This window comes from Fulvia fulva, chromosome 1 (assembly GCF_020509005.1).
Source record: "Fulvia fulva chromosome 1, complete sequence".
Lineage (NCBI taxonomy): Eukaryota > Fungi > Ascomycota > Dothideomycetes > Mycosphaerellales > Mycosphaerellaceae > Fulvia > Fulvia fulva.
The window spans coordinates 6,084,244-6,110,773 of record NC_063012.1 but is presented as its reverse complement, the minus strand read 5'-3'; the positions used below and the strand labels follow the sequence as shown (position 1 = coordinate 6,110,773).

The following is a 26,530-nucleotide window of genomic DNA, read 5'->3' as shown; positions in this document are numbered from 1 at the left end:
TTGTGAACCTCCAAAGGTAAGCGTAGCGGAGTGGAGCTCTCTACCAACCCTTCTAGACTGCAAAGTAGCGTACGATCTACGCTACCGCTACCCGACGTACAGTGCTTATTATACGACGACATAGGCGTTAGCGACGAGTATATGTTTGCAAGTTCGCCAACAGGCACAGTGCGGTAGGTCACGTGACCCTGAAACTTGAAAGTTGACCAATCAGAGCGGGCGCCAAGGCTAGTTGAGGGCTGGTATAGAGCTTCACTCCCTCGCTGACGCCTCACCTACGTACTCGCAAGCTCGTACTCCAGTGTGGCTAGCGCTCGGTCGCTACGCTTAATCAGACCGCTGCTGCACTCGGTGATGGTGTTGAAGTGAAGCCACCAATCCGGCTCCGCCAAGAAACTTGTTGACGCCTGAGGCACGAAGGGTCCACCAAGCTTCACATCAAGGAGCCGTCTGATTTAGGAGGTAGCGAAACACGCTCAATTACATCACGCTTTCGATTCTTCCAGGATTGCTGCCGGATATTCCGCCAGCCGGTGACGTTGCAATGCATTATGAACTAACTGACAGTACGACATGGTTCACGGAGCTTGTCAATAACAGAATCGGAAGATACCAAATTTAGGGATAACTAGGCGAATCAAGTTCATTACAGGCTCAACGAACCTACAGTACGGTCCTTCATGCAACATTGAGATACCGCACGTGCTCCACGGTGTGTCCGTCCCGGGGGCTCGTGGTTCACGATCTTGTGGGAGTGTGGCAGATGTTGTCCAAAGCATGGCGCGTTCGTACAGGGCGACATGCTCTCCGTACATGAAGTAGCGGCCTCGAAGAGTCGCTGCAGTCCCGGTCTCGGTGCATGCCTCCAGCAGACCTGGGTCCAGAGCTGGTCTAAGAGAACAGTCTGCAAGTGCTTACGGACGTAGACGTCTTCGTCCTGTGGCCGCAGCCAAGATGTGTCGTGTTGCAGATGTGAGGTGACGACCTGGTGTTGCATGCTAATTCTGCAGCGCCCCATTCTATTACATGGGATGGGTATGCCGGCGACCATGGTCCGAAGTTCCTAGAGCATGTTGCTGCCTTCGTGTACGTTCTTGATAGATCATTCAGACTTTGGCTTCATCAGCTTCGGAGGTTACGTGGAGATGACTTCGTTCTCACGGAATGAGTGTGCCGATGACGGGGCTGAAGACGGATAACACCTTGTCATTCTAGATCATGTAGTCTCGCTCTATCCCTCTATAACGATTCAACTTACTGGTTGAACGCCGTCTGATGCAGTCTCAACACATCCCATGATAAAGTCAGAAGAACAACACACAAATGCAAAGTCGCCAACGCCTCCTAGACTATTGCCGCCATTGTTCAAAAGGCCTGCAGTCTCCTCGCCAAACGCCTTGCATGTTGAAACAGAACATTATCGATCCAAAACTTTTCGCCCTTGATGACAGCCACCCTTATTCTTCTTCTGCGTCGCTGTCTACCGGGTGAGGTGTGCCCTTCGGTGAGTTGAGCCACTCGATGTGCCTCAGACGTCTTCTCACCTCTTGCTCCTTCTTGTCCTTCTTCGTCATCTTCTTCTTCTTCCTCGATCTGAACTTCATATCGTCTTTGCCGCCCTCGGTTTCTGACTGTGCGCCACTTCCCGATGGCGTAGCGGCCGCACTTGACACTACTGAACTGGCGACTGTGCTCGGCGCGGCAGAGGAGTTGAGCGAAGAGCCGGGTCGAGAGTCCTCGAAGCGGTCCATGCTGATCGCGAGATGTCCCTTCTGTGTGAGCTGACCATCATTGACATGCCACTGTTCAGGGCACAAAGCGCCAACAAACTCTTCGTTGTGAGAAATCATGACAACACCACCCTTCCAGTCGCGAATAGCGACAGCAAGACCACCTAGAGAGTCCCGGTCCAGGAAGTTGGTAGGCTCGTCGAGAACGAGCAGATGAGGGTTATTCCACATGGCACCTGCCAAGACAACCTTGACCTTCTGCCCTCCAGAAAGACCACTGATCTCGTTGTGGTCAGCAATCTCAGGGTCGAGACCGACGTCCTCAAAGTGCTTCGAGATGACCTTTGGCTCCAATGTGCGGAAACCGAGACCTTCTCTGCTTGCTTCGTGATCATCAAACTCTTGGATTAGCTTCTGGTAGCCTTGCTCCATCAGGGTTTCGCGCGAGATCATAGTGTTGTGCTTGGGCAGCCAGCCAACCCACTTGACTTCGTACTGGAAACTCTTCTTGTACTTCTGACGACCAATCAAAGCCTCGACCTGTCGCGCGCCTTTGCCATCGCCGATGTTGATGAACTTCTCCATTTGTGCCTTGTCTTCTGCAGTGAGCACACGAGTCTGCTTCATGAGCACCTCTCGGTCGTCACCATTGGCATAACGCCACTGAAGGTATTGATTAGGGGTCTTCTCGAGATGCATCTCCACGTGTTCGAGGGCGTGCTGCTTGATGTAGCCAATACGCAGGTTAGGATGTTTCTCCACCTTGCCTTCCTGCGGGATGACCTCGCCAGTCAACACCTTAATCAAAGTCGACTTGCCGGCTCCATTGGGTCCGATGATGGCTACCCTGCTGCTCAAGCTCAGCTGAGCGCTAACGTTCTTCAAGTTTGGCTTCGATGCTCCTGGGTATGTATAGTTGCAGTTCGTCATTCGTAGGATCGAACGAGTGTTCGACTTGACACTGGTCAAAATACCGGGTGGTGGGAATTTGAACTGAACCTGCGACGCGCTCAGGGTGTAGTATGCCTTTGCCTCTGGACGGACCTTGACCAGGTCTGCGAGGTTACCCTTGTAGTGTACCAGTCGCTTGTTTTCGTAATTGTAAACGTCTGTGCACACCTCGTCAAGGAATCCAGAGTCGTGAGAGACAATCAGAGAAGTGATCTCGGTGTGCGACTTCAAATACTCTTGCAGCCACTTCACGTTGCCAACATCCAGGTGGTTAGTCGGCTCGTCCAGCAAGAAGACATCTGCGCGCATCAACATGGCTCTAGCCAATGCTAGCTTCATCTTCCATCCTCCTGACAGACTACCCACTTTCTGTGACTGTCTACCTTCTGGACCGGCCGTAAAGCCGACCTCTTCCAGGACAGCCGAAATGCGCTCCTGGCCTTCGCCCTGGAGCTGTGGATCCTTGAGACAGTACTCCAAGATAGTGATGTCGGCGTCTTCACCCTGGTTGTGCTCAACGAAGCATGTCTTGACCACGTCCTGAGGTGGGAAACCATCGAGCTTATCGTTTGCGATGGAACGCATCAGTGTAGACTTGCCGCAACCATTACGGCCGCAGAGGCCGTATCTGTGACCCTTGAGCAGACGGAGGTTAGTACGCGAAAGCAATAGCATGCCACCATATCCGAGCGAGAAGTTGGCGTTGACGATCTCAATTTCGCCATCGTCTTCCTTCGGAGGAGCTCCATACTTGCGCTCATCTTCTGCTACAAAGTGCTTATGAACACCTTCTGCAACGGATTGTGCTTTGCCATCATCAAGTAGAGGTTGCAAATATGGGACAATGTTCTTCTCGACACGCTGGAGTAGTCGTTGACCGCAAACCTCTGCGACCATCTCTGAAACATACGGCTTGGCGTGCGTCCAGACGTCGGAGTCGCCAGGGTAGTCCAGTAATCCACCATTCTGCTTGATCTCACGGTCGATGACAGTCGAGACCTCCTCCGCCGACGTGCGGGCGATAGCCTCCTTCGTCTTTGCATCGCCGTTGGTCATTTCACCCATAGCTTTGAGCATGACATCCAGTGCTCTCTGGCCAATGTCACGCACTTCTGGCAGCGAGGCACGATCACGAATGGCCTTGATACCTGGCTGCAACTTTGGCAAGAACGCACGAGCCTCGATGGGGTCCTGCACCAGCTTGGTCAAGTTCTCGACCACGACAGCGGTCTGTCGCAGTACTTCCTGAGTGGTTGTAGGCGAGTTCAATACTCGCTCCAGGATCGGAGTCAGCATAGCAAGCACCGGGGCGGTGACTTCAGTGACGAACGTAGTCTGGCTGAGTGCGTGTATGGCTTTTCTTTGTGCCTCTGTGCTGGGGTCCTCTATGCTCTTTACCAACAGTGGCAACCGCGGTGCCACGTCGTCGTTCTGTAGCAGCTCGGTCAAGCTATTCATGGCCTTGATGGCCTGCTTGGTAACCTCTGACTTCAAATCGTGCATGCCAGCCTCGACTATCGGGATGAGCGCGGAAAGCTTCCTGCCCATGGCTTCACGAAGGACGTCCTTGTTCTGCTCGACCTCGACGCTTTCCATGCCCATCTTCGCATCGTCGGCCATGCGGCCAATGAGCTCGAATGCACCGACTGCACCCTGCCATTTGCCAGTGTTCTTGCGAATGTATTGCTGCAGTAGCGGCAAAAGACCAGACACCTTGGCTTCGGGGGAGAGATGTCCGTACAAGGCGTCCAAGGCATATCGCGCACCCTCCTTCACAGAGGACTGACGATCTGCGAGTGCATCCAGGGCCACCTTCACCAAGTCCGTCTCTTGCACCAAGAATATTGCCTCACTCAGTCTCGCCTTCGGTGGGAAGCGCTCGAAAATGGCGCCGAGCGCGAACATGGCGCCCTCCCTCTTCTCAGTCTTTTTCTTGTCGGCGGCAGCCTTTACGATGCCAGGCAGAATGCCATATGCTGTCAGACCCCGGAAGCCCACGCTGTTCAGAAGCAGGTCGGTGAGCGCATACGCGGCGTCGAGAGACTCTTGCGACGTCTTTGAGGTATATATCGTGTTGGTGATGTGGGCGACGTCGTCAGGAGACGGAGCGGCGGTCTTGCTGGCCACCATAATGGGCGGCAGCGGAGGCGACTCGTGGTGCGGCATGTCGCCGGTGTATGCAGAGTGCTGGTTACCTGGTGCTGTTAGAGTGTTGCGGAGTAATGTATGCGCTGAAAAAATGTCTGAATAAGCAAGACCAGCAGCTGAAAGGCGACGCCGGACTGAAAGCGGTGAGTGGCTGTGCCTCTACTGCGTATCGCGCGCCTTGGATGCGAGTCGTACTCTCGCGGCGACGCTGCTGTAGTTCTGCAGCAGAAAGGAGTGGAGAGATCGTGAGAGTGAGAGCGGAAAGGGCAAGGAGATTAATTCACACCCCAACAAGTCCTCATCTTTTCTGTCCGCCGACAGTGCAACCTTATCTGTGCCCCACCATTCGATAGCAGCCACCTGCCACATTGCATACAGTACCACATTCTGCTTTACATTCTGCTTTCATGCATCGATACTGTTCGCCATCGACATCCCATGCTGAGGCATTCATAGATCCGACCTCCAATTATATCCTACATCATCATCATCATCATTGGCAGCATTTGGACCAGCAAACATGCCTTGTCGTTTGCATCGCCACTCGCAACAACGAACATAATGCGTATGAGCTTGGGATGCTTACTTTGCCATGTCTCGTGTTTGTTCATTGTCGTGTGCAGTTAGAGTATGTCAGTGAAATATCTCGCTCGCTCAGCAACTCTCTTCACGAGCCGCTTTCACATTCACTTCTGTCTGCTGCTCGCCAGCACCACTGAAAAGATCGCACCTGGACGCGTGCTAATGTCATGCTGTAAATGCATTGCTAGGACTAACATCTGCTGAAAACCTCTCCTTGGTATATTGAACATAGTCACTCCGGCCAGAAGCATACGACAACCAGCACAACAGCACTCAGCACACACTCAACTCGACATTCTCAAATGGTATTATTTAGCAACGGCAACACAAATCAGCGATACAATGGACAGAGCCACGTCGGCGTCGACGCCTTCATTGAATGCCAGTGGCTCACATGCATCATCGTCGCGGCGGTCAATGGCAGAGATCATGGTCAGCGAACTTCACTGCAATGAAACGGCAAGCCAACGCTGACCCGCATAGTCCTCATCGACCGCGTCACTGCCCGCGAGGCGCATACTGACATATCAAGAAGCAAAGCTCCAACCACCAGAAGACCACGCCCAGCGACTCGAGCGCATGCTATCATCACAATCCCTGTGCAGCCTGGAGGAGGCCATCAAGCGATGCCGACAGCTCCCAGGACGACTCGACGCAGCATCTCTCGAAATCCTCGAACGCGCCACCACCAGGCTCGAGGTACGATCGGTAGAGACAGAGTCGTGCAGAAGGCTCGCCGGGCGAACAGGTGGAGCTTACAGTCCGAGGCGCCTAGCCAGCAATGGTCTACGATTCACACAGCAAGGCTCGATGCTTGCACGACTCGACGATGCTGCCACGGTAGATCCTGAAGGGACTGCGGTGCAGACGCAGCTCGAGATTCAACTTGCAGAGGCAGCGGAAGAACGGCCGGTGACACGGCGAGGACGTCGATCGCGGCGGCTTTCGACGCCATGTCCTAGAGATGCGAGCGAAGAGTGGGTTGACGTGGGAGCCGAGCTGCGAGAGGTCTTCTCGTGTACCGTAGACATGGCCGTGAAGATCGCGGCTGACGCTCGCGTGGTGTGTGGCGGCACATTGGAGAAGTCAAACCGAGTTCTGAGTCATGAGAGGATATGGCCGTGTGCACGAGATAGCAAAAGCCAGTCAGCGTTTGCAAATCGGTACCTTCGTGACCGATTCACCACCTGTACATTGCCGGCTTGCTCCTGAACGACGCAACATAGCCAATGGTTTCCAGAGTAGCTGTAGCATTCATCTCACAAGCACGAAGAATAGCACTCTCCGCGATTGGTAAGGAAAGGTGACTGCAAGTTTCTCGACCAAGCCGGGAACGGAAGGAGACCCATGGCAAACGAATTGCAGAATAACCCTCAGCAAGCCGCCGAAGCGGAGCTTGGATGAGTATATGACGATAGTCAATACTCCTACTGATGGTTTGTGAGAAGAGGTTCCAAAGGGAGCAGAAATTCTTATGCTCGCTGTGCGGATGCTAGCCGGCGCTAACAGCTGGCAGTGGAAAGTGGTGAGATTGGGGACAGAATGGGGCCTGAGGTGAGCCAAATTTTGGCTGCAGTCACCACGCATTTTGGCCGCCCTACTGGCCAACCTCTTGCTCCAACTTACTACTGTCGGCCGCACAGCAGCCCCGTGACCCAGCGCCCATGCAATGAGGAAGTAGCACTAACCCATTCCACTCGCCTCACCCGACTCCACGTCGTGCCTAGAACCATGACCTGAAAGAAAGGAAGAGGTGTTCGAATACGACGTATTCCATGACCCCATACCCATACCACACCAGCCGTCACAAGCCAAGCCAAGACCTGCACCCCGATCGCTGTATCCTTCCTATTGCCCTCATGCCGATACACGGCCGCCGGAGTCTCTACGATGTGCAAGACTATTGGTACATGGATTCACCTCATGACGACCCGGCGTGGAACAACCTCTCCCGCGCCGTCAGTGGACACATGCGCCGTCGTTGTACACGAGCGTCCACGACAATGCTTCGGCAGCTTAGCAGTGCGTTGAAGGGCGTGTAAGATGAGTGCGCCATATATATAGTAGTACAAGTTGGCATTACTTTGATTCCGCATCTTCCAGGGCTACGACACCAGATACTTCATCTCTCACCAGCTGCACTCACGATGACTTCAGCAGCAGACATCCCAGCCTCCAAAAGCGATGACAGCGACACGGGCGCTCGCCACCTTGCTCCCCAAGCAGGTTCCTATGATCATGAAGGCGACTCCGAAGAAGCACAACTCGGAAGACTGGGCCGCCAACGACCTCCTCAGCTTGGCTCCTTGTGGAAAGAAATCGCCTTCGTCTTTGCCATTACAGTATCGCAGCTGCAAAACGAGTACTTTGTATCGGGCTTCACGATTCTACTCCCTACCGTGGCACAAGCTCTGGACATTCCGGCGGCGTCGCAGACGTGGCCGGCTAGCGCTTTCTCCCTTGCCGTTGCATCGTTTCTGTTACCATTCGGGCGTTTAGGAGGTATGTGACTGACCGGCACGCTGCTTGACTTCCGCTGACTCTTGAAAGATATGTACGGCGGCTACCCAATGTACATCGGCGGTTGCACCTGGTACCTTGTCTGGTCTATCATCGCAGGCTTCGCGCGCAGTGAGCTCATGTTGGTAATGTGTCGAGCCATCCAAGGTCTAGGTCCAGCAGCCTATCTACCAGCGGGACTTCAGATGCTGGGAGCGATGTATCGTCCCGGGCCTCGCAAGAATATGGTCTTTTCGATTCTTTTCCGCTGGCGTGGCGGGCGAGTATGCGACGTGGAGATGGTACTTCTGGATTGGTGCCATGCTGATTGCTCTCACCACTCTGGCAGCGTTTTACTCCATCCCGTCGGACATCGAGGAGCACAAGTGCAGAACTGTGAAGATGGACTAGCCGGGCAGTGTGACGATTGTTGGCGGCTTGGTGCTTGTCGTCTTCGCGATCACCGACTCTGCGCACAGCAGCTGGGCCTCACCGTTGATTTTGACGACTTTTCTGATCGGAATTGCCTTGCTGGGAATCGCCGTCTACGTTGAAGGCTGGGTCGTTGAGGAGCCGCGTCTACCCTTCGACCTCTTCCAGCATAGATACTTGCGACCGCTAATCCTGGGACTTCTGTTCATGTACGGAACGCTGGGGATCTACCTGCTCTACGTAACACTTTAGTACGACCTCTACACGATGATAATGACCTTCGTGCTGACGGGCTGCAGCTCCATGAATGTCCTCAACACCAGTCCAATGCAACTCGTTGCATGGTACGTCCCCCATGGGACTATCGAAATCCTCTTAGCAATCTTTGGCGGCATGGTACTCCACACCCTCTCGCCCCGAATTCTGATGTTTGTTACCGGAGTCGCCATCATGATCGAGTCGCTTCTCTTCGCTCTGGCGCCAGTTGATGCTAGCTACTGGCGCTGGATCTTCATACCCATGGTATGCTTGCCGAAGCTGAACAACGGCTATAGCACTAACGATGACTAGATACTATCAACGGTCGCAGTCGACTTCATCTTCAATGTCTTCAATATCTACTTCTCGACCCAGCTACCAGCCCGCCAACAAGGTTTGGCAGGCTCACTCAGCAACGCTACAATGCAGCTCGGTATTGCGCTTATGCTGGGCTTCGCGGCGATTATCACTACGGGAACAGCGCACCAGGGTCTGAGGAAAAGCTATCAGAATGTTTTCTGGTTCAACTTGGCTTGCGGTGCCACAGCGCTGGCCATCTTCATGGCATTTGTGAGAACGATCGTGCCAAGAGTGATCTCACTGCGGATGAGAAGGAGGAACTCGAGAGGGCGACTGCTGACGACCGATAGCAGTTTCCGCGGATTTGCCTGATTGTGAAGCAGACAGAAGTGAAGCATAGCTATGTTGGGTATAGAACAAACACAAAACGCCAACACCAGATCTACTCTTCGTACCATAAACACAACATGGACATGCTGGTGGCTGCCCTACAATCCATCTGCATGTACACTCTATGCAACCATACCCTCACCGAGCTGTGGGTCGATCATTGCCTCGGTCGTAGCATCCGTAGACGTTGGCATGCTCATTGCCGCGCCAAGATCACCTTCAAGCCTACGTCCGAAAGCATTGTCGTCTCCTCCAGGGCGAGTGTGACCTCGCTCGATAGCCTCGTTGATGTCGTCGACGTTCCAGCCATGGGTGAGCTCCATGTGGGTACACAATTGGTGTTCGTTGGGGAACCTCCCTTGGCAGCCACGCCAGCCACCCTCCAGAAGACAAGCGTACGGACGTATCTCGTCGTATCCGTAACCGGTGAGAGCAGCGAGGGCTCTGCTTGGAGGAGAGGCTGGCGAGTCTTCTGTATCCATCGCCATTGCAGAGTCCTTATCCTCTTCATCATCTTGCTGCTGGAATTTGACCTTCCTCTTCCGGTCTTTATCCTTCAGGCCTGTGCGCTTCCCAACCTCAGCCGCGAGACCCATGTGCTGCGTACGGACATGGCCAATGAGGGCTTGCTTCGTCCCAAGAGCTTGACCACAGCCATACCCATTCCACCCTTGCACCTTTTTGGCGCCCTTGAGGTCGAACTGCCCGCAGATGAACTCCTTGATTTTTGTGTGTGAACCTTTGATGTGAACCTCCATGTTGCCCTTCTTCGAGAAGCCATTGCCAGGTTCGGCTCGACTGCAGCCCTCGTACGGACACAAAAACTTCTTCTCCACAGCAGGCCTAGCCGGACCATCATGCTCGATTTCCATGTGGGCAGTGAGGTCTTTCTGGCTCCTGCGGACCTTGCCACACTGGTTACAAGTCGGCGGATGCACAGCCTTGAGATGGCGTTGGAGATCGTGGTAGGTAGGAAAAGCGACGACAGCTCCTGGGTGATTCATGCTGGCTGGGGCTGTTTCCGCAAGAGATAGACTGCCAATGATGTTCGAGTCGAAGTCGTCTCCGGCTTGCTGCAGATCCTCAGCGGTCGGCAGAAAGGCAGCATCGAGCTCCTCAGCACCGGGTGATAGATCTTCGACCGGCAACACCATGGCGTTGGTGCAAAGCTCGCAGACATACTTTGGTACGTCGTGCTCCCGTAGGTGATGGCTCTTCAGCTGACTAACTGTCGCAAAACACTGTCCGCAAGCTTCGCCATCTGCAGACTCGCGGCTGCACATGAAGGAGTCCTCCCCCAGGTGAACCGATTTGATGTGTCTCTGTAAGGTTTCCTGCTTCCGAAACACCTTTCCGCAGCCCTCCCAACTGCAGGTCGTGTCCTCTTTTTGCTCGTGCACGGCTCTGTGGCGTTTGAGCTTGGTCGACGACTCAAAGACTTTGTCACACGGTCCGAGGGTGCCAATGTCATCTCGGTGGACTTGATAGTCACAAACGAAGCTCTGGTCACTGTGCTTTTCCTTCATGTGGCGATTGAGGTGCTCCGGCTTAACGAAACTCTTGTCACAGCCATCTTCGGAACATAGGTGAGGCCGAGTACCGGTGTGTGAGTTGATGTGCGACTGCAGGCGGATGGGACGGTCGAATGCCTTGTCACAGTCCGCGAACGTGCATTTGTACTTCTTTTCCCGCGGCTTACTCCTGCTGCGGGTGCTGGTGGCGTCGGTGTGTGGTGTCTCCGTGTCGGCCACAGTGGTGGTGTTGACGTCGGTGTCGGCGATGGATGCTGCCGTGGACAAGGCGTAGTCGTAGTCGGACTGGTCATCGGCCATGGAGCGGAATCGAGGCTTCTTCGTCTTCCTGGACGGCGTGCCCCATGCTTGCGTCGACTCGATCTCCAGCGAGTCGTCCAGATCGACGTCTGGAGCGGGTCGTTTCTTGTTGACACCGCTGTCCACCATCTCGGGCATTGCAGCGGCCATCGCGTGTGTTGATGAGAGACGGAGGTGAACGAAGCACGAAAAGATATCACGTACCAAAATCAAAGTCCCAGGCCCAAACGGCAGGTGCGGCCAGCGTGCTAGCCTCCGCGCTTACTTTTCGCGCGTCCCGGGGAAGAAAATGGCGGCGGCTGCACCCGCGTGATCCTTGCTTGTGAGAATGCAGCTTTTTGTCCCAAACCGGCACGACGCGACTGACATACGACACATTCAAACACCACCTCTTGCGGCTCACTCCTCACCCATCCACCAACATCGCTACACTACACATCTTCGCAAAACAGCCCACGCGAGCCCGCCCCACTACCAGCCAAGATGTCCGACTACGGAGGCGGCGACGATGACATGCGGGACTTTGGAGACGTCGAGTATGTGGCAGTCATATGCTCGCGCATGCCTGACATGCAGTGGAGTACATGCTGATGCGTCTGGCTAGGGAGTTCGACGACAATCTCCTCGAGGAACAAGATGCGGTAGAGAACTACGATGTGGAGGCGAATGGTATGGACACACACTACTTTGGAGCAGACGAATGCTTGAGAGTCCATCACATGAGGTGCATGCTAATATCTGCTAGGCGATATGGAGGTCGACCCGAGCGATGCCAACCAGAACGCACAACTGAACAGCACCGACTACACCGATCCGAACAACGTAGTGACCTCTGGCGACCCATCCGCGAATCCAAACACAGTGAAGAGTGTCAAGAGCAAGAAGATCGCGCAAGAAAACAGGACCACAACGCCATACATGACCAAGTATGAGCGTGCAAGAGTGCTGGGCACACGAGCACTTCAGATCAGGTAGGTTGAGCTGTAAGCGTGTCCACAGCGGTATAGTGAGCTGACAAGTCTCAGTATGGGAGCCCCCGTCCTGGTCGATGTAGAGTCGGAGACAGACCCGTTGCAGATCGCGCTGAAAGAGCTCCGTGAGAAGAAAATCCCCCTGGTCGTACGGAGGTATCTGCCGGACGGATTCTACGAGGACTGGACTTGCGAGGAACTGCTATAGTAGGCATCCTTGCTTGTCACCTTGGTGGCATCCCGGGCTGTTCCGAACCACAGCATACAGTATGAGCATTGCACAAGTTTCGAGTCAAATCACAGCGACGGCGTTGGGGGGAAATGAATGCTGAGGATCAGCAAAATTCTAAGGAGACCGGACTATGAATAGAAGACGCAGCTGTGTCATCTCTCCACCAAGCAGAATCGCAGCACAGGATCAATTCTGACTCCGATGGGCACTACGGGAAGTCTTGCCTGAATCTGCAGCTCTGTCCAATGCAGGGAAGAACGTTCACGTCACTGCCCCGCGTGCATGGGGCGAGCCTCAAAGTTCCCCTCCATGAGTACAGAATTTCGCCCAACTGTACAGCTTGCATGCCACTGCTCGTCAGAAGTCTTCTCTGTGCACTGCCTCGCACTTGCCTCACTACTACACGCTGGTCTACTTTGTACAGCATTCGTGGAGCTCACCAAATCGCCAACATGTCTTTCGAAACGACAGGAACGATCAATAGCTTTGGCGGCAAGCTGCTGAAGCTTGCGCACAAGGTGCGCATACATGTAGGAAATGATGTCTGGGAAACACTGCTGATGAAGGTGTGCAGTCTAAAGTCAACAATTGCGAAATGAAGTTGAACCTCTACCTACCGCCCCAAGCAAGCACGTCGAAACCGGTCCCAGTCCTCTTCTACTTGGCTGGCCTGACATGTACCGGTGACAATGGCGCAGAAAAGGGTTTCCTGCAGCACAAGGCTTCGGAAAAGGGCATTGCGGTTGTGTACCCAGACACGAGTCCACGTGGCCTCCAGATCCAGGGCGAGGATGACAGCTACGACTTCGGCAGTGGAGCAGGTTTCTACGTCGATGCCACCAAGGAGCCATGGGCGAAGGGATACAACATGTACAGCTACATCACTCAAGAACTCCCCGAACAACTCTTTGCCAGCTGCAAGGAGCTAGACGGCAAGCGCGTGTCTATTACAGGACACAGCATGGGAGGCCATGGTGCTCTGACTCTGTTCCTGAAGAACCCAGGCAAATATCGATCCGTCTCGGCCTTCGCGCCAATGACGAATCCATCAAACTGTCCTTGGGGCGAGAAGGCGTTTGGTGGCTACTTTGGAGACGACAAGTCTAAGTGGGCTGAGCACGATGCTACAGAGCTCTTGCCCAAGTACCCCCACGACACCGACATCCTCATTGACGTTGGCACTAGCGACAACTTCTACAAGCAAGGACAGTTGCTTCCAGAGAAACTTGAAGAGGCTGCGAAGAAGGCGGGTAAGAAGGTCAATGTGCGCTACCAGGACGGCTACGACCACAGCTACTTCTTCATCAGCACTTTCTCGGCCGACCACGTTGAGCACGCGGCGAAGTACCTGCTTGCGTAAGCATATCACTGTACAGCATGAAAACTGGTACGCGGCTCTGACGAGCTTCAGAAGGAATACGAAGCAGAAGCTGTGAAGATTGTAGAGATCCAATGGTATGAGAAGATCCGTACATGCATACAATGCTTTCGCTGTTCCGCACATATCATAATCTTCACGCAACGGAATTCCGTGAGTATGGCCAAATCCTGCGCTTGCTTCACTACAAGTAGGTGTGACTCTACGTGAGGACTGCTCGGACAACTTAAGTATGACTCTACACATGTGTATTATTCTGTCTGTGGAGCGCGCGGCAGATCTGCCGGAGTGAACCGACCTTGAAACCTTGATGTCCATCTCGACAATTCCACCTGCGGCCACAGCTACAATTCATCTTTTTGCACTCAACAGCTCGTAACAAGCATGACAATCCAACAAGCGCCACAACCGCCCTCAGAGCTTCAGAAGCTCCTGAACAGCCATCCCATGTCTCCATCCTCCACCCAAGACTCCGACCTCCACAATCTCGCCCTCCAAATCGCCCACAACCTCCGCTATCAACACCTCTGGACCGACGTACGCCTGCACACAAACAAGCCCGAGACCTCGCAGCCTCTCTCACGTCCCATCCTCTCCGGCATCCCACCTCGCCGACTCTACGTCCACCCGGACGAACAAATCGAGCTTCTCCAGCAGCAAAAAGACCAAGGCAAGACTGGCATGCCCGAGCTCGAGCCACAGCGCGAGTGGGTGCTACCCAGCCATTTACGGGAGAAGTGGACGCTGAGGAGATTTGGAGCGACGTTTGACGCGATGGGAACGGAGCAGGGCGAGGGTGAGGGGAAAGGGGAGCTGTTGTTTGATGCAGAGGAGCGAGCTGTGGAGGACGAGAATAAGGGCAGTAAGTGGAGGAGCAATCTGCCCAAGAGACTACTACTTGCCACGTTGGAGGACGATAGTACGGTTGTGTACTATATTGTGCATGATGGGATCGTGAAGCCGAGACAAAACTGAAGAGGTAAGAGCAGGAAAGCCTGTGAAGAGGAGAGGGGGAAGATGTACACCCGGGTCGGATCGGCCTTCGCGGACACAGCAGCAAGATCGACCAGATTGAGAGTGGCATGGGAATCGTGGATCCTTCTCGAGACTATATCTACAGGTCGGACTTCCCAAAAAGATGCACTATACAAGGAGACTGTCTGTACAACCCAGCCAACATCCAACCCGGGGGAGCTCATGATTCATCCTGGACAATGCTCATTGCATATGATCCATTCCATCCATCCCAACATCCTGGACAGTCACAACATCGCTGGTCGGCTGTGGCGTCAAGCCCGTAGGCGGCATTCCCACCATATCTCCGAACCCAGCAAAATTGTTCGACCAATCGAAGTTCCCTGTAAAGAGATTGTTATCATCGCTCACGGTTGGAGGATCCATATTAAAAGGCATGAACCATGTTGTCGACGGATCGCCCCAAAAGCCATTATTATTACTCTGGCTGTTGCTGCTATTGGCGAATGCGTTCCAATCGAAGTCGTCGAGGTTGGTGCCGGCGCTGTCGAGGATCGAGCCATTCATGTTCGCCAGGTTCTGATTCGAGCTGGCATAGGAGTTAAGAACCATTTGCCGATCTAGCTGCGACATGAACTGCTGAGGTGGTGTCATGAGCAGTGGATTATGAGGCGGCTGGAAAGCCGGCGGGAAGGCTGTAGGTTGTTGGGTGAAGTTATCCATGTTACTTTGGAATGCTCGCGTAGCTGCTAGATCGTGGTTGATCGGCTGCTGATGTGGTTGCTGCTGGGCGATGTGGCTATTGTTTTGGTCTGGCTGCTGTGGTCGGCTAGTCACAGGCTGGTTAGTCTTGCTTCCCGCCGAGGTAGAGTGCCGCTTCTTCGCCGCCTTTCTGGTCGGCTGCTGCTGCGGCACTTGGGTTCTGCTTGGAGGACTGAGCTTCGAGAAGAACTCCTCCACAGTTTGCAGGTCACTCTTCTGGCCGAGGACTGCGTCGGATCCTGGCTCCTTCTTCACTTCTGCGCTTGGCTCTTCGTAGTCCGTCCCGCTAACGCCATGCGGATATCGATCGAACCAGTCGCCATACTGAAAGATGGCTTGCTCACCTTCTTTACCAGTCTTACCGCCTGATCGAGCAGCATCTGCATGACGGCGGTACAGATCTCGCAGATTCTCGGTCACGAAGTGAAACATGCCCCAGTACTTCTTCATCTTGGTCAGATACTTGACGTTCCAGGCCAAATTCTGTTTGCTCGAAGCCTCCAGAGCCGAATTTTTGGAGAAGGCACCGTGGATGTGCACAGTGCTACTGAAGAATGCAGTATAACCTGCAAAAGGTGCCACTACCAGATGATCGCCTGCTTCATGGATCAACGCAGATATTTGGTTGGCGGCCTCCAGAGCTGTTTTGGCAGCCTCAGCCGTGAAGTCCTCTGGCATATCCTTTGGCAATATCGGTCGTGATCCCGGCACAGGTAAGGCAAAGCGATTCATGAAAAGCAAGATCTGATTGTACACAATGTGCAGGAAGATGAACTGATTTGCAATCTTCTCAGAAGCATGAATTTGCAGATTCTCGCTTGAATATTGTAGAGATGATGGTAACGCGTCTTTCCACTCGGCCGTGGCTCGTTTAAGACCTTGAAATCTCGATTCTTCGGCCCACATTGGATGCTCGTCTCGCTCTTTACCACCCAGGTTGAGATAAGCGATGAGTTTGCCCCATATCGAGACCAAGCGGACCAGGTGAGCTGCCACCCCCATATTGTCTTTCGCGTCCGCCATCTGGCCGGTGCCTGACTGGACCGGATTCGGAACGTTGCCTTCCAGATCTTCGGTGGGCCCGTTGATCTCCATCTGGTAGAAGCTTTCTTTGACGGGTAGTTGGGCTCGGATATACTGCTCACCGACGAAGATGGGTCTGTCGGTACCACTGGAGTTGAAGCGATCCATGAGGAAGCACGACCACATCGTCCTCCGTCTAATTTCTCGGTCGGTGAATGTGAGTTTGTGCTTCTCCTGTGTTCGCTCCTTCGGGTCATGATCGAGATCCTTGTGAAGCTGTAGCGCATAGGCCATCCTCTGTGCCATCCCTCCAAACATCCAGCTTCGGCCTCCCTGGCATGTCCCAAACTCATGTAGGCCAAGGATGAGATAACATATCAAAATTGTGATGTTCGGCGTGTCGTATCTTCGTAGCGCAATATCGCGTGCCGCGCTAGCCCATGTTTCTCCACGCAAGAACGCCGGCTCAGTCCTCACTGCAGGATGATTTGAAAAGCGTGCGGATATGGCGCAGACAGCGAGCATAAGCACGGGTGGAACTGTACCTTGAGCCAGCTTGCGCATGAAGCTGGGCTTGTGTAGTAGGTGGTAGCTCTGCCCATAGACATAGTCGAAGAAGACCTCAGCCAGGTGTTCCTGTATCTCTTTCGCAGGCAGCTTGTCCGCGCCTTCCAGTAGCAGGTTCTGCTCTTCGGACTCTTTGGTGGCGAGGGGCTCCTTCTCGATTGCATGTGGCTCTGGTGCATCGGTCTTCTTTGCGACGGGCTCTTGCTTACCGGAGGCCCATTCTTCTAGTTCGTTGCCAAATGCTTCTTCGGCTACTCGCTTCTTGGAAGTGCCAGCTTTCGGTGGTGGCGGTGGAAGCGGAGGCTTGACCACAGCACGTCCGGTGCTGCTGATGACACTTTGCTCTTCTTTCGGTATAACCTTGATGACCCGATCCTCCATTCGTTTTAATCGTTTGTCTAGCATTGCCATGTAGTCCGTTCGGGGCGCAGCTTTGCGAGTGGTGACTTTATAGACGCAGGGTATTCGTGAGCGAAGGCAGTGCTTACACGCTGGCTTCTCGCCAGAGCACCGTATCTTTTTGCGCCGGCATGCTATACATGCAAGTGGTAATCGTTTCCGTTCTTTGCCAGCTTTTGTCTTGAGTTCACTCCACGCGGGTGGCACACCGTTCTCTTGCTCCAATCTACCAGCCTCCCCAGTGGTCTGCTGCATCCCATCGCCAGTATCGCCCGAGCCCTCGCCAGCTGCATTGATCCTGCCTGTGGGGCTCGTGGTATTTGATCCGAGAAAGCTGGTAGGCCTTGCCATGCTGCCGAATGGATCATTACTACTGACGCTGAGGCGATGGTGGTGTCCAGCTATCGGCGACGGCCCATCCGAAAGGCGTTGTACGGGGGGAGACGGCACCATGCCAGTGAAAGCAGCGAAGTCTTGCACTGAATTCGGCAGACCGTTTGGCGTTGATCGATAGTTGGCCGCACTCTGAGTCCCGTTCCCGTTCGGAATACTCTGTGGTGTGTCGAAACCGTAGTCACTGCCCGTCTGGCTGCCAGTATACACCGATGTCGGGCCCATGTTGCATATGTCCAACCGTGGTGTGGCGGGCAACTTGCGCGGGTTGTTGGGTGCTACTCTTTCCACGTCCTGCTCGACCCTCCTCACATATGCATGGTACTCGGCTGTCGCAACGAACGCTGGTCCCAAGCCAAGTGTGAGATGTATTCAGGCTGTTCCGTGCGCTGCCACATCGGGAGCATGCCCCAATCTCAGACGTGAATCGAGGTCCAGGTAGACGTTGGTTGCAGATGATGGAGCGCGGGCGCCGCCGCTGCGAGGCCAAGGTCGTGTTCAGGCTGTCGTGATCAGCCAGTCGCCCGTGGAGGAGTTTCCAGTCGGAGGCGGAACGGCCATTGACGGGTGCCGATGGCGGGCACAGGGAAGAAACGTGATGGAGCAGGGTGCGAACGTGGCCTGCGGTGCAACAGTGGTGGTACAAGTGACAACAAGCCTTGTTGGGCCATGCACGAGCACTGACAGCGCCTGTTCGTCTGTCGTCTGTCATCTTCTCCAGGCGAACCCTGCACGCAGCCAGGCCCACTCATCAGCACAGAAGATGGAGAACATGAAGCTGGCAAGCTGCTCGGTGCAGATGATGCTCACTGGAGCACTGCACCCTGCATCCTCCACTCATGTCTCTCCCGATCCTTGGTAAGCTCCAACGATGAATGTACATAGTGCTCATCATCAAGCACATTCCAATGCGTACATCTGGCAGCACGCATGCTTTATTAGGAACATGCAATGCAAGGCTAATGCCACTTGGTCCAGACGGTGGCTTGACTTTCAGAACGAGAACGTGCGCTTGTCATCTTCTCGAAGCACCATCGAAGCCTGCAGGTGCTCTCCCCGCTGTCGGAGACCCGCGGAGTGCTCTTGGCTCTCGCTTGTGTTTCAATTTAGCGCTTACAACGTCGAATGAGCAGGAGATGCACATTCTCATTCTCCGCCAGATGTCGTTGCTGAATTGCGCGGGGTTTGTAGAAAACGTAAGACGCATCATGGAAAGATGGCTGATCATGCTCAATATGTGAAAAGCTCTACGACATCGCACGCTTCGGGAAACGAAGCAACATGTTCAGTCGGTTCAGATACTGCCATATGATATCCTTGTCCCTAATATGGATATACCTTACTTTACAGCAGGGTTGGTTGCCAAATTTCCTCCATCTGTTGAAAGAGGATCCTTTGAGCCTCAGGCAGCGAGATTAAGAGGGGCTAGTGGCGCTATCGGGGCTGCCGAAGTAAAGCCAGATTAGGGGTCCAATAGCGAAGCCTTTATGCAGAGGCTCGCTATCGTTTAGTGGACAGTCCATCAAAGGACAATTAGCAACTTAAGCCCAGTCGGTCCCTTCGAGGACTTGATCGAATTACCTTTCCAAACGTTCAACACCATCAGGGTAGAGGATCTGATCGTTATACCACACGCCGCCTCTGCCAGCCAAAAACAGAATCGTTGCCGCCATGTCACTGTCGTGGCCTTTCCTTCCAGCAGGGTTCTGACTGTTCATATCCATCTCAGATTTGTTGTCACTTCCACTGGATCCAGTCGTCATTTCGCTGGGGAAGACACCCCGGGCAATGACGTTCACACGGACTTTGACACCAGCGAAAGTTGTCGCCAGCATTCGCGATAGATGTGTCGAGGCTGCCTTCGAGGAGGCGTATCCAAACTGTCCCATGCTGCTATCCTTCATCGCGCCAGAAATCGAGCTGACGTATACGACAGATGATGAGTAGCCTGGTGTGTTAGTGGTGCCCTTGGCCAGCAGAGGCAAGAAAGCCATTGCCATATAATATTGTCCCATCACATTCGTCCGGTAAGTGTCCATGAACTGCTGCTCCTCCGTCTTGAGGAAATGCTCTGAGATCGCTTTGGGGTCCGACATCTCGGGTTGACCAGCGCTGGAGAACTTGGTATGGTCATCGCGCGCTATGCCAGCATTGTTGACTAGCAATTGTATGCCCTCTGGCTCTTTCTGCTCTATCTCTTTGGCAAGCCGGATAGCCTCATCTTTCTTGGACACGTCGGCAACGATGTGATGGAGGCTGCCTGGGCCTTGGCCGTACTTCTCGACTGTGTTCTCCAATACATCCTCCCTGCGACCAGTGATGTAGACTTTCGCGCCATTGCTGACGAGGGCTTGGGTAATCATCAACCCCATGCCTGTGCCTCCCCCTGATAGAACAATCTAAGTGACGGTCCCTAGTATTCATCTGCGATGCAACTCACCAGTGACCAGGGCGGTAACGTGGCTGACATCGAATAGGCCAGAAGCCTCCAAGTCTTCGTTATCGGCGCGACCTGATCCGCTCTGGTTAGAGGACATGGCAGAAGTGATGCTGGTCTATCCGTGCCTTGGACTGAGTATACTCTGTTCTGCACAGCTAAGAAAGCTGGCGTATGTATGTGCCATTGAGGAGCTTTCGGCACCGCAGCGAATCTAGCGGGCCTGGTGAAGAGACGAATTATGTTGATGCAACGAGAAGAGCTGTTCATGCCACAAAACCTGCATACTGCTATGAGCTATGAGTGCTGCTGGACTGCAGTACCCTTGATGACGTTGATGCACTGAGAGCGCAGGAATGGATGGCCTCGCACGCTGCTGCGGTCATGTGTCATGCCGGTGCGTGAGTGGTTGTGCGGTAGTGTAGTATCGCGGCAGTGCGCTCGACCTTGCATGTCCCCTGGCTGTTATAGTGGCATGTGGTTGTTGAGGACTGGGCCTGAGGATCGCCGGCTCGGAGGTGAGCGTGAACGCGTGGAGCTCTCCCGCTGACGGACCTTAAGCGCCCTGCTGCCAAGAGACAGCTGTACCTCAAGTCTTGCATTCGACAACATCGCAGCTCTCCCTTCCGATGTGCAGAGGCTGAACGTCCACCTCACCGCGCCTCCACCACCACCGCCGACAATGGCCGCCGACAACTCGCTCCCCGGCGGCGACTTCTTCTTCAAGGGCGAGACCGGCCGCAACACCAGAGGCCTGCTGCGGCTCGTGATCCTCTGCACCATCGCCGCAGCTGCTGTCTCCGCCCGACTCTTCTCTGTCATCCGCTTCGAGAGCATCATCCACGAATGTCAGTCCCACGGATGAGCTTGGGCAGGAACGGGCCATAGATACTGACAGCTGCAACAGTCGACCCGTGGTTCAACTTCCGAGCGACAAAGTACCTCGTCACACATGGCTTCTACAAATTCTGGGATTGGTTCGACGACAGTGAGAGATGCGCACACATACTACATGTTGATACAGACTGCTGACGGACCACTCTGCAGGAACATGGCATCCCCTGGGACGTGTCACTGGTGGTACTCTCTACCCGGGCCTCATGGTCACATCCGGCATCATCTACAAACTCCTCCGATTCCTGACTCTCCCCGTCGATATTCGCAACATTTGCGTGCTCCTCGCCCCAGCTTTCTCCGGCCTCACGGCTTTCGCAACCTATCTTTTGACCTCTGAAATGAGCGACAGTCCATCAGCGGGTCTGCTTGGAGCTATCTTCATGGGCATCGCGCCAGGATACATTAGCAGAAGCGTGGCAGGATCATACGACAACGAGGCTATCGCAATTTTCTTGCTGGTCTTCACTTTCTACCTCTGGATCAAAGCCGTAAAACTTGGTAGCATCATGTGGGGCGGTCTTTGCGCTCTATTCTATGGCTACATGGTCAGCGCTTGGGGTGGATACGTTTTCATCACGAATTTGCTGCCTCTGCACGTCTTTGTGTTGATCTGCATGGGACGTTATAGCCCACGGCTCTACGTCAGCTACACCACCTGGTACGCACTGGGCACGTTGGCTAGCATGCAGATTCCCTTCGTCGGCTTCTTGCCAATCAAGAGCAGCGACCACATGTCTGCGCTTGGTGAGTCAAGTATATCAATGTGGCGTACGACCGTTGCTGATGTGAAACAGGTGTCTTTGGCCTTATCCAGCTCGTGGGCTTCGCGGACTTCATGAAGAACCGCCTCCAGTCGAAGCAGTTCCAGACTCTTCTTTGGGCAGGTATCATCATTGTCTTCGGAGTCGCTTTCGGGGGCCTGGTGCTGCTTACCGTTACCGGAACCATCGCACCCTGGAGTGGTCGCTTCTACTCTCTATGGGATACTGGATACGCCAAGATCCACATTCCCATCATCGCCTCTGTCTCTGAGCATCAGCCAACCGCATGGCCAGCCTTCTTCTTTGACCTGAACATGCTGATCTGGCTGTTTCCAGCTGGTGTATACATGTGCTTCCGCAATCTCAAGGACGAGCAAGTATTCGTTGTCATCTACGCTGTTCTGGCCAGCTACTTTGCAGGTGTCATGGTTCGTCTGATGCTCACACTCACCCCGATCGTGTGTGTCGCAGCGGCCATCGCGCTCAGCCAAATCCTCGATACCTTCACAACTGCCACACAGCCGCAAGAGCCATCCACCGACGCGAAGAAGACCAATGGCACGGTCAATGGCTCCGCAGATGTGAAGGAAAAGATTCAAGCCGCCCTTCCAGAGTCTCTGCGCTCCGCCAAAGGACCAGTGGTTGGCATTTACAGTTACCTCTCCAAGTCACTCATGACTGGAGCTGTCACGACATACTTGCTCCTTTTTGTGCTCCACTGCACGTGGGTCACCTCGAACGCTTACTCATCTCCCTCAGTTGTCCTTGCTTCAAAGTTACCTGACGGCAGCCAGCACATCATCGATGACTACCGAGAGGCGTACTACTGGCTTCGCCAAAACACCGAGCAAACTGCCAAGGTCATGAGTTGGTGGGACTATGGATACCAAATTGGTGGTATGGCCGATAGGCCAACTCTCGTGGACAACAACACTTGGAACAACACGCACATCGCGACTGTTGGAAAGGCAATGTCCAGCCGCGAAGAAGTCTCGTACCCAATTATGAAGCAGCACGAGGTAGACTACGTTTTGGTGGTCTTCGGTGGTCTTCTTGGCTACTCCGGCGACGACATTAACAAGTTCTTGTGGATGGTCCGTATTGCCGAAGGCATCTGGCCAGATGAGGTCAAGGAACGTGACTTCTTCACCGCACGGGGAGAGTATCGTGTCGATGAAGAGGCCACCCCAACCATGAAGAACTCTCTCATGTACAAGATGAGCTACTACAAATACAACTCGCTGTTCCCAGCTGGACAGGCGACCGATCGTGTCCGTGGCTCAAAACTGCCAGCACAGGGCCCAGAGCTTTCCACCCTTGAGGAAGCCTTTACCAGCGAGAATTGGATCATCAGAATTTACAAGGTCAAGGATCACGATAATCTCGGCCGCTCGCATCAAGAAGCCACAGCATTTGAGAAAGGCAACAAGAGAAAGAAGGCTGGAAAGAGACGGGGGCCAAGAGTACTCCGAGTCGACTAAGCGCAATAGACCGCGCCAGCCGGCATGTAGCATATCAAGTAGAATATCAAAGTGTACTGACGACCAGAAAACCGTCGAGAGCGTGGCTCATGCATCGTAGATGGCGCAAAACCTGTGATGCGGGTTCGGTCGTCGAATCTCCCACATCAAGACAGTAGTGACAAGGTCCAGGGCTCTGGGACCAACAGTGCTCGACATGGCCCCATTCAGGTCCTCGTATAGCCTGCGAGCCAAGTGCCACCAAGCAATTGGACGGGTGACTGGCTGCCAGCTTCAAGTGACTTTTCATTCATCCTGAGGTGGTATGTGCCTGAGATGGGGATGGCTGACGGGAGCTATGTGTATCCGGAGGTCGAGACGATTGGCGCGATCGTAGCGTGCATGGCAGCATAGGACCTCAATGTAGCGGTGCTGCAGCAGAGATAGCAAAGTAGTACTGTATAGCAATACAGAACAGCGACGACTCGCAACAGACAGGAGACTCCAGGCATTGCCGCGCTTTCATTGGCGGAATGCCGCACGTCCGATGGCTGCGCCTCCCTTCGCTCCATCTTGGCTCGATGTCGTTGTCATCAATGCTTCCACCTCAAGTTTCTGCTTCGCTTGCAACATGCTGTCCAGCTGGTCCGAATGGCTTCCCAAAAACGAGGAAGAGCGTGCATAGCTTGCGCATCGATAAAAATCAAGTGTGCCCTCGGATCAGACACACGACTTCAGCCGCCTTGTGAAAGGTGCCTTCGCCTGAACAAAGAATGCGTGCTTTCAACACCGCGACGACAGAAAGACCGTGTAGCTGAACTCGAGGCCCAGGTCGCGACTCTTACCAGATTGTTGCGAGCCCAAGGAATACAGGAGCCTGTCATTGCCGACGATGGCATCAACACTGCCTCCGCTTCGCCTGCCAGCACATCCCAAGGCGGAGTTTTCACAAAAAAGCGTCGCCTCGAAAGCTCCTCGTCTTCAAGCCTAGTGGGAGCCACTCCGGAAAGCGATGGAAGCGTGCGCCCCAGAGACAAGGACAGCACCGACCCCTTCAAGCTTGACCAGGTCGTATCGCCGGAGGAACAGGAGCTCGTACTGCAGAGGTACCTGACTGAGATTGCTCCCATCTTTCCATTGGTTCCGCTATCTGGTGACTGTTCACTAGCTGTCTTGAAAGCACAGAAGCCAACCTTACTGCAAGCCGTTATGTACGCTGGCAGTACCGGGATGCTCTCCCTCGAAAAGCAGGAAGATATCGCGAGACCACTCCTTAATCATTTATCCAGCAGCGTCTTCACCGACGTCGAGAAGAGCCTCGAACTTATCCAAGCCATACAAGTCACTTGCTTGTGGTATCGATCACCCAGGCATCATCGGCACATAGCGGTATACCAGGTAGGCAATGCAGAAAGCCCTTTTTTCCCAGCACATGTTGACATATCGTCTTCTCATCTGTAGATGATCCAGCTTGCAGAGAACATGGCGCTCGAGATCGGCATTGGCGGGCAGCCGCTCACGTCCCCGACGGCTGAGATCGCCGTCAAATGTGCTGATGTAGAGTCTGGTGATGCACTCAGGGCAGTAAGTTTAAGGCCGGACACCTGGACACGACGCCTATTTGGCTCCATGCTGATCTGTTCTGCATAGTGGCTCGTTTGTTACATACTTTCTAGCGTCATGAGCCTTCTCATGCGTCAGACTAACACTGCTGAGTGGACCAAACACCATGAAGAAAGCCTCCTCTTCTTGGAATACGCTCCAAACTCACCGGCTAGTGATGGATGGCTAGGCCAATATTTTCGCGCCGAGAAGTTGTGTGCTGCGGTCGCTAAGGAAATGCAATTCGACGATTTTGCTTCATGTCTGGAAGTCTCTGACCCAGTCATGAAGCGTAAGGTCCAGAGCTGTCGCCATCAGATTCTGAATTGGCGCATTTTGATCCCGCAGTCGATGCGATCCAGTGCCCCTCTTCTATTTTGGGACCATGTTGCCACCGCGTACATGCACGGTGAGTAAGGTCAGGTACAGAAGCCTTGATGAGACTCCCGAGACACTTATGCGTTCATGGCTTCTGCCGCCCGTTCTCTGAGACACTAAGGCTAACATACTCTACCTTCCAGAGGCAGTCTTGCACACCGCCACGAATAAGCAATCTTTCTCAGCCCCAGTAAGTACAACATGCATTCGATGGCTTGCACAGTCTGTGTTCGTGTCTTGCAAGGCATCCACCCGTCAGATCGTTATCCTGATTGGCAATTGGTCGCTAGATCATACGGCACATATCGGGAAAGATATCGCTAACACTATTTTGCTGCTAGTTCGTTGCCGAGAACCTCTCATCCGCAGACTTCCCGTGTCCCGTGATTAGTCAAGATCACATTACAGCGATATACGAGCTCGTTACAGCTGTGCAAGCCGTAATCGACATCTACGTATCTTTGGACATCACTACATTGATGGCTCTACCAGGGTTGTTGTACACCAGTCGAGCGGCATATGCGAATTACATCCTTGCGAAGCTGCACATCGCAGTGACAGCGGCTGGAAACACTTTCAGCTCGATCATAGAAGCCCCATTACTCCAAATGGAGTTCTACACTGAGAAGCTGGTCGCATTGTGCGAGAGAATTCACGCCGTCGACCGCGATTGTGCTGCGGCTAGAATTCTTCGAGCATCGAAGCGTATGCTAGAGTGGTATGAGCTGTACACAGCCAGCGTGATACACGATCCGGGCACTTCGATGTCCATGGCACAGCCAGATGTCTGGACAATGCAAGGAATGGACAGCGCCGCTGACTTTGGCCTCGACATACTCTTCACGGTGGACGAATTCGCCGTCTCTGCTTTGCACTACCCCGTCTGATCGCATGGGTCTACGGGCCCACCATGGCGCTAAGCGGCCGCCGGCAACTGTGTTACTCGATTTGATCGAGTCACCCGCGGACCTATCTCCACCATTTGCCAAGCCTGAGACTCGAAGATAGCATGCGACGTAACTCTGCTATCTCTCACCAACAGTATTGCAACATACCTGACTGCGGCATCTGCTACCGGCATGATCAGCCCGATTGATGCACCACTCGTGCATCAAAAGGAAAATCTCTGCTTCCTGACCATGGCCGCCCAGATTGTTGTGGACTCTTGGGTCT

General features: G+C 53.9%; 9 protein-coding genes across 9 annotated transcripts; 5 read left to right on the top strand and 4 right to left on the bottom strand.

The window, feature by feature from the left end:
- Positions 1 to 1,457: 1,457 nt before the first annotated feature.
- On the bottom strand, positions 1,458 to 4,847 carry CLAFUR5_01181 ([NU+] prion formation protein 1; the record flags this gene model as incomplete). Its single annotated transcript, XM_047900329.1, has 1 exon — positions 1,458 to 4,847. The coding sequence occupies one exon, from the start codon at positions 4,845 to 4,847 to the stop codon at positions 1,458 to 1,460; it is 3,390 nt and encodes a 1,129-aa protein (XP_047756626.1).
- A 2,711-nt stretch (positions 4,848 to 7,558) lies between these two features.
- Positions 7,559 to 9,272, top strand: CLAFUR5_01180 (Efflux pump terJ; the record flags this gene model as incomplete). The annotated part of the gene is made up of 6 exons (XM_047900328.1): positions 7,559 to 7,913; positions 7,962 to 8,056; positions 8,085 to 8,296; positions 8,330 to 8,593; positions 8,642 to 8,864; positions 8,913 to 9,272. 6 exons carry the CDS (start codon positions 7,559 to 7,561, stop codon positions 9,270 to 9,272), a joined length of 1,509 nt encoding a protein of 502 aa, XP_047756625.1.
- A 140-nt stretch (positions 9,273 to 9,412) lies between these two features.
- Positions 9,413 to 11,272, bottom strand: CLAFUR5_01179 (Transcription factor IIIA; the record flags this gene model as incomplete). The annotated part of the gene is made up of 1 exon (XM_047900327.1): positions 9,413 to 11,272. The coding sequence occupies one exon, from the start codon at positions 11,270 to 11,272 to the stop codon at positions 9,413 to 9,415; it is 1,860 nt and encodes a 619-aa protein (XP_047757208.1).
- A 333-nt stretch (positions 11,273 to 11,605) lies between these two features.
- Positions 11,606 to 12,301, top strand: CLAFUR5_01178 (DNA-directed RNA polymerases I, II, and III subunit RPABC2; the record flags this gene model as incomplete). The annotated part of the gene is made up of 4 exons (XM_047900326.1): positions 11,606 to 11,658; positions 11,727 to 11,791; positions 11,868 to 12,093; positions 12,148 to 12,301. The coding sequence occupies 4 exons, from the start codon at positions 11,606 to 11,608 to the stop codon at positions 12,299 to 12,301; spliced, it is 498 nt and encodes a 165-aa protein (XP_047757209.1).
- A 269-nt stretch (positions 12,302 to 12,570) lies between these two features.
- CLAFUR5_01177 (S-formylglutathione hydrolase) lies at positions 12,571 to 13,685 on the top strand (the record flags this gene model as incomplete). Its single annotated transcript, XM_047900325.1, has 2 exons — positions 12,571 to 12,843; positions 12,900 to 13,685. The coding sequence occupies 2 exons, from the start codon at positions 12,571 to 12,573 to the stop codon at positions 13,683 to 13,685; spliced, it is 1,059 nt and encodes a 352-aa protein (XP_047757212.1).
- A 402-nt stretch (positions 13,686 to 14,087) lies between these two features.
- On the top strand, positions 14,088 to 14,678 carry CLAFUR5_01176 (putative tRNA-splicing endonuclease subunit tsp-1; the record flags this gene model as incomplete). Its single annotated transcript, XM_047900324.1, has 1 exon — positions 14,088 to 14,678. One exon carries the CDS (start codon positions 14,088 to 14,090, stop codon positions 14,676 to 14,678), a length of 591 nt encoding a protein of 196 aa, XP_047757213.1.
- Positions 14,679 to 14,921: 243 nt separating this feature from the next.
- On the bottom strand, positions 14,922 to 18,047 carry CLAFUR5_01175 (uncharacterized protein; the record flags this gene model as incomplete). Its single annotated transcript, XM_047900323.1, has 1 exon — positions 14,922 to 18,047. The coding sequence occupies one exon, from the start codon at positions 18,045 to 18,047 to the stop codon at positions 14,922 to 14,924; it is 3,126 nt and encodes a 1,041-aa protein (XP_047757210.1).
- A 1,352-nt stretch (positions 18,048 to 19,399) lies between these two features.
- Positions 19,400 to 20,359, bottom strand: CLAFUR5_01174 (Short-chain dehydrogenase/reductase VdtF; the record flags this gene model as incomplete). Its single annotated transcript, XM_047900322.1, has 2 exons — positions 19,400 to 20,208; positions 20,263 to 20,359. 2 exons carry the CDS (start codon positions 20,357 to 20,359, stop codon positions 19,400 to 19,402), a joined length of 906 nt encoding a protein of 301 aa, XP_047757211.1.
- Positions 20,360 to 20,941: 582 nt separating this feature from the next.
- Positions 20,942 to 26,244, top strand: CLAFUR5_01173 (Dolichyl-diphosphooligosaccharide--protein glycosyltransferase subunit stt3; the record flags this gene model as incomplete). The annotated part of the gene is made up of 9 exons (XM_047900321.1): positions 20,942 to 21,107; positions 21,167 to 21,247; positions 21,307 to 21,900; positions 21,951 to 23,380; positions 24,209 to 24,775; positions 24,839 to 24,961; positions 25,028 to 25,388; positions 25,501 to 25,547; positions 25,699 to 26,244. The coding sequence occupies 9 exons, from the start codon at positions 20,942 to 20,944 to the stop codon at positions 26,242 to 26,244; spliced, it is 3,915 nt and encodes a 1,304-aa protein (XP_047757216.1).
- Positions 26,245 to 26,530: the final 286 nt, after the last annotated feature.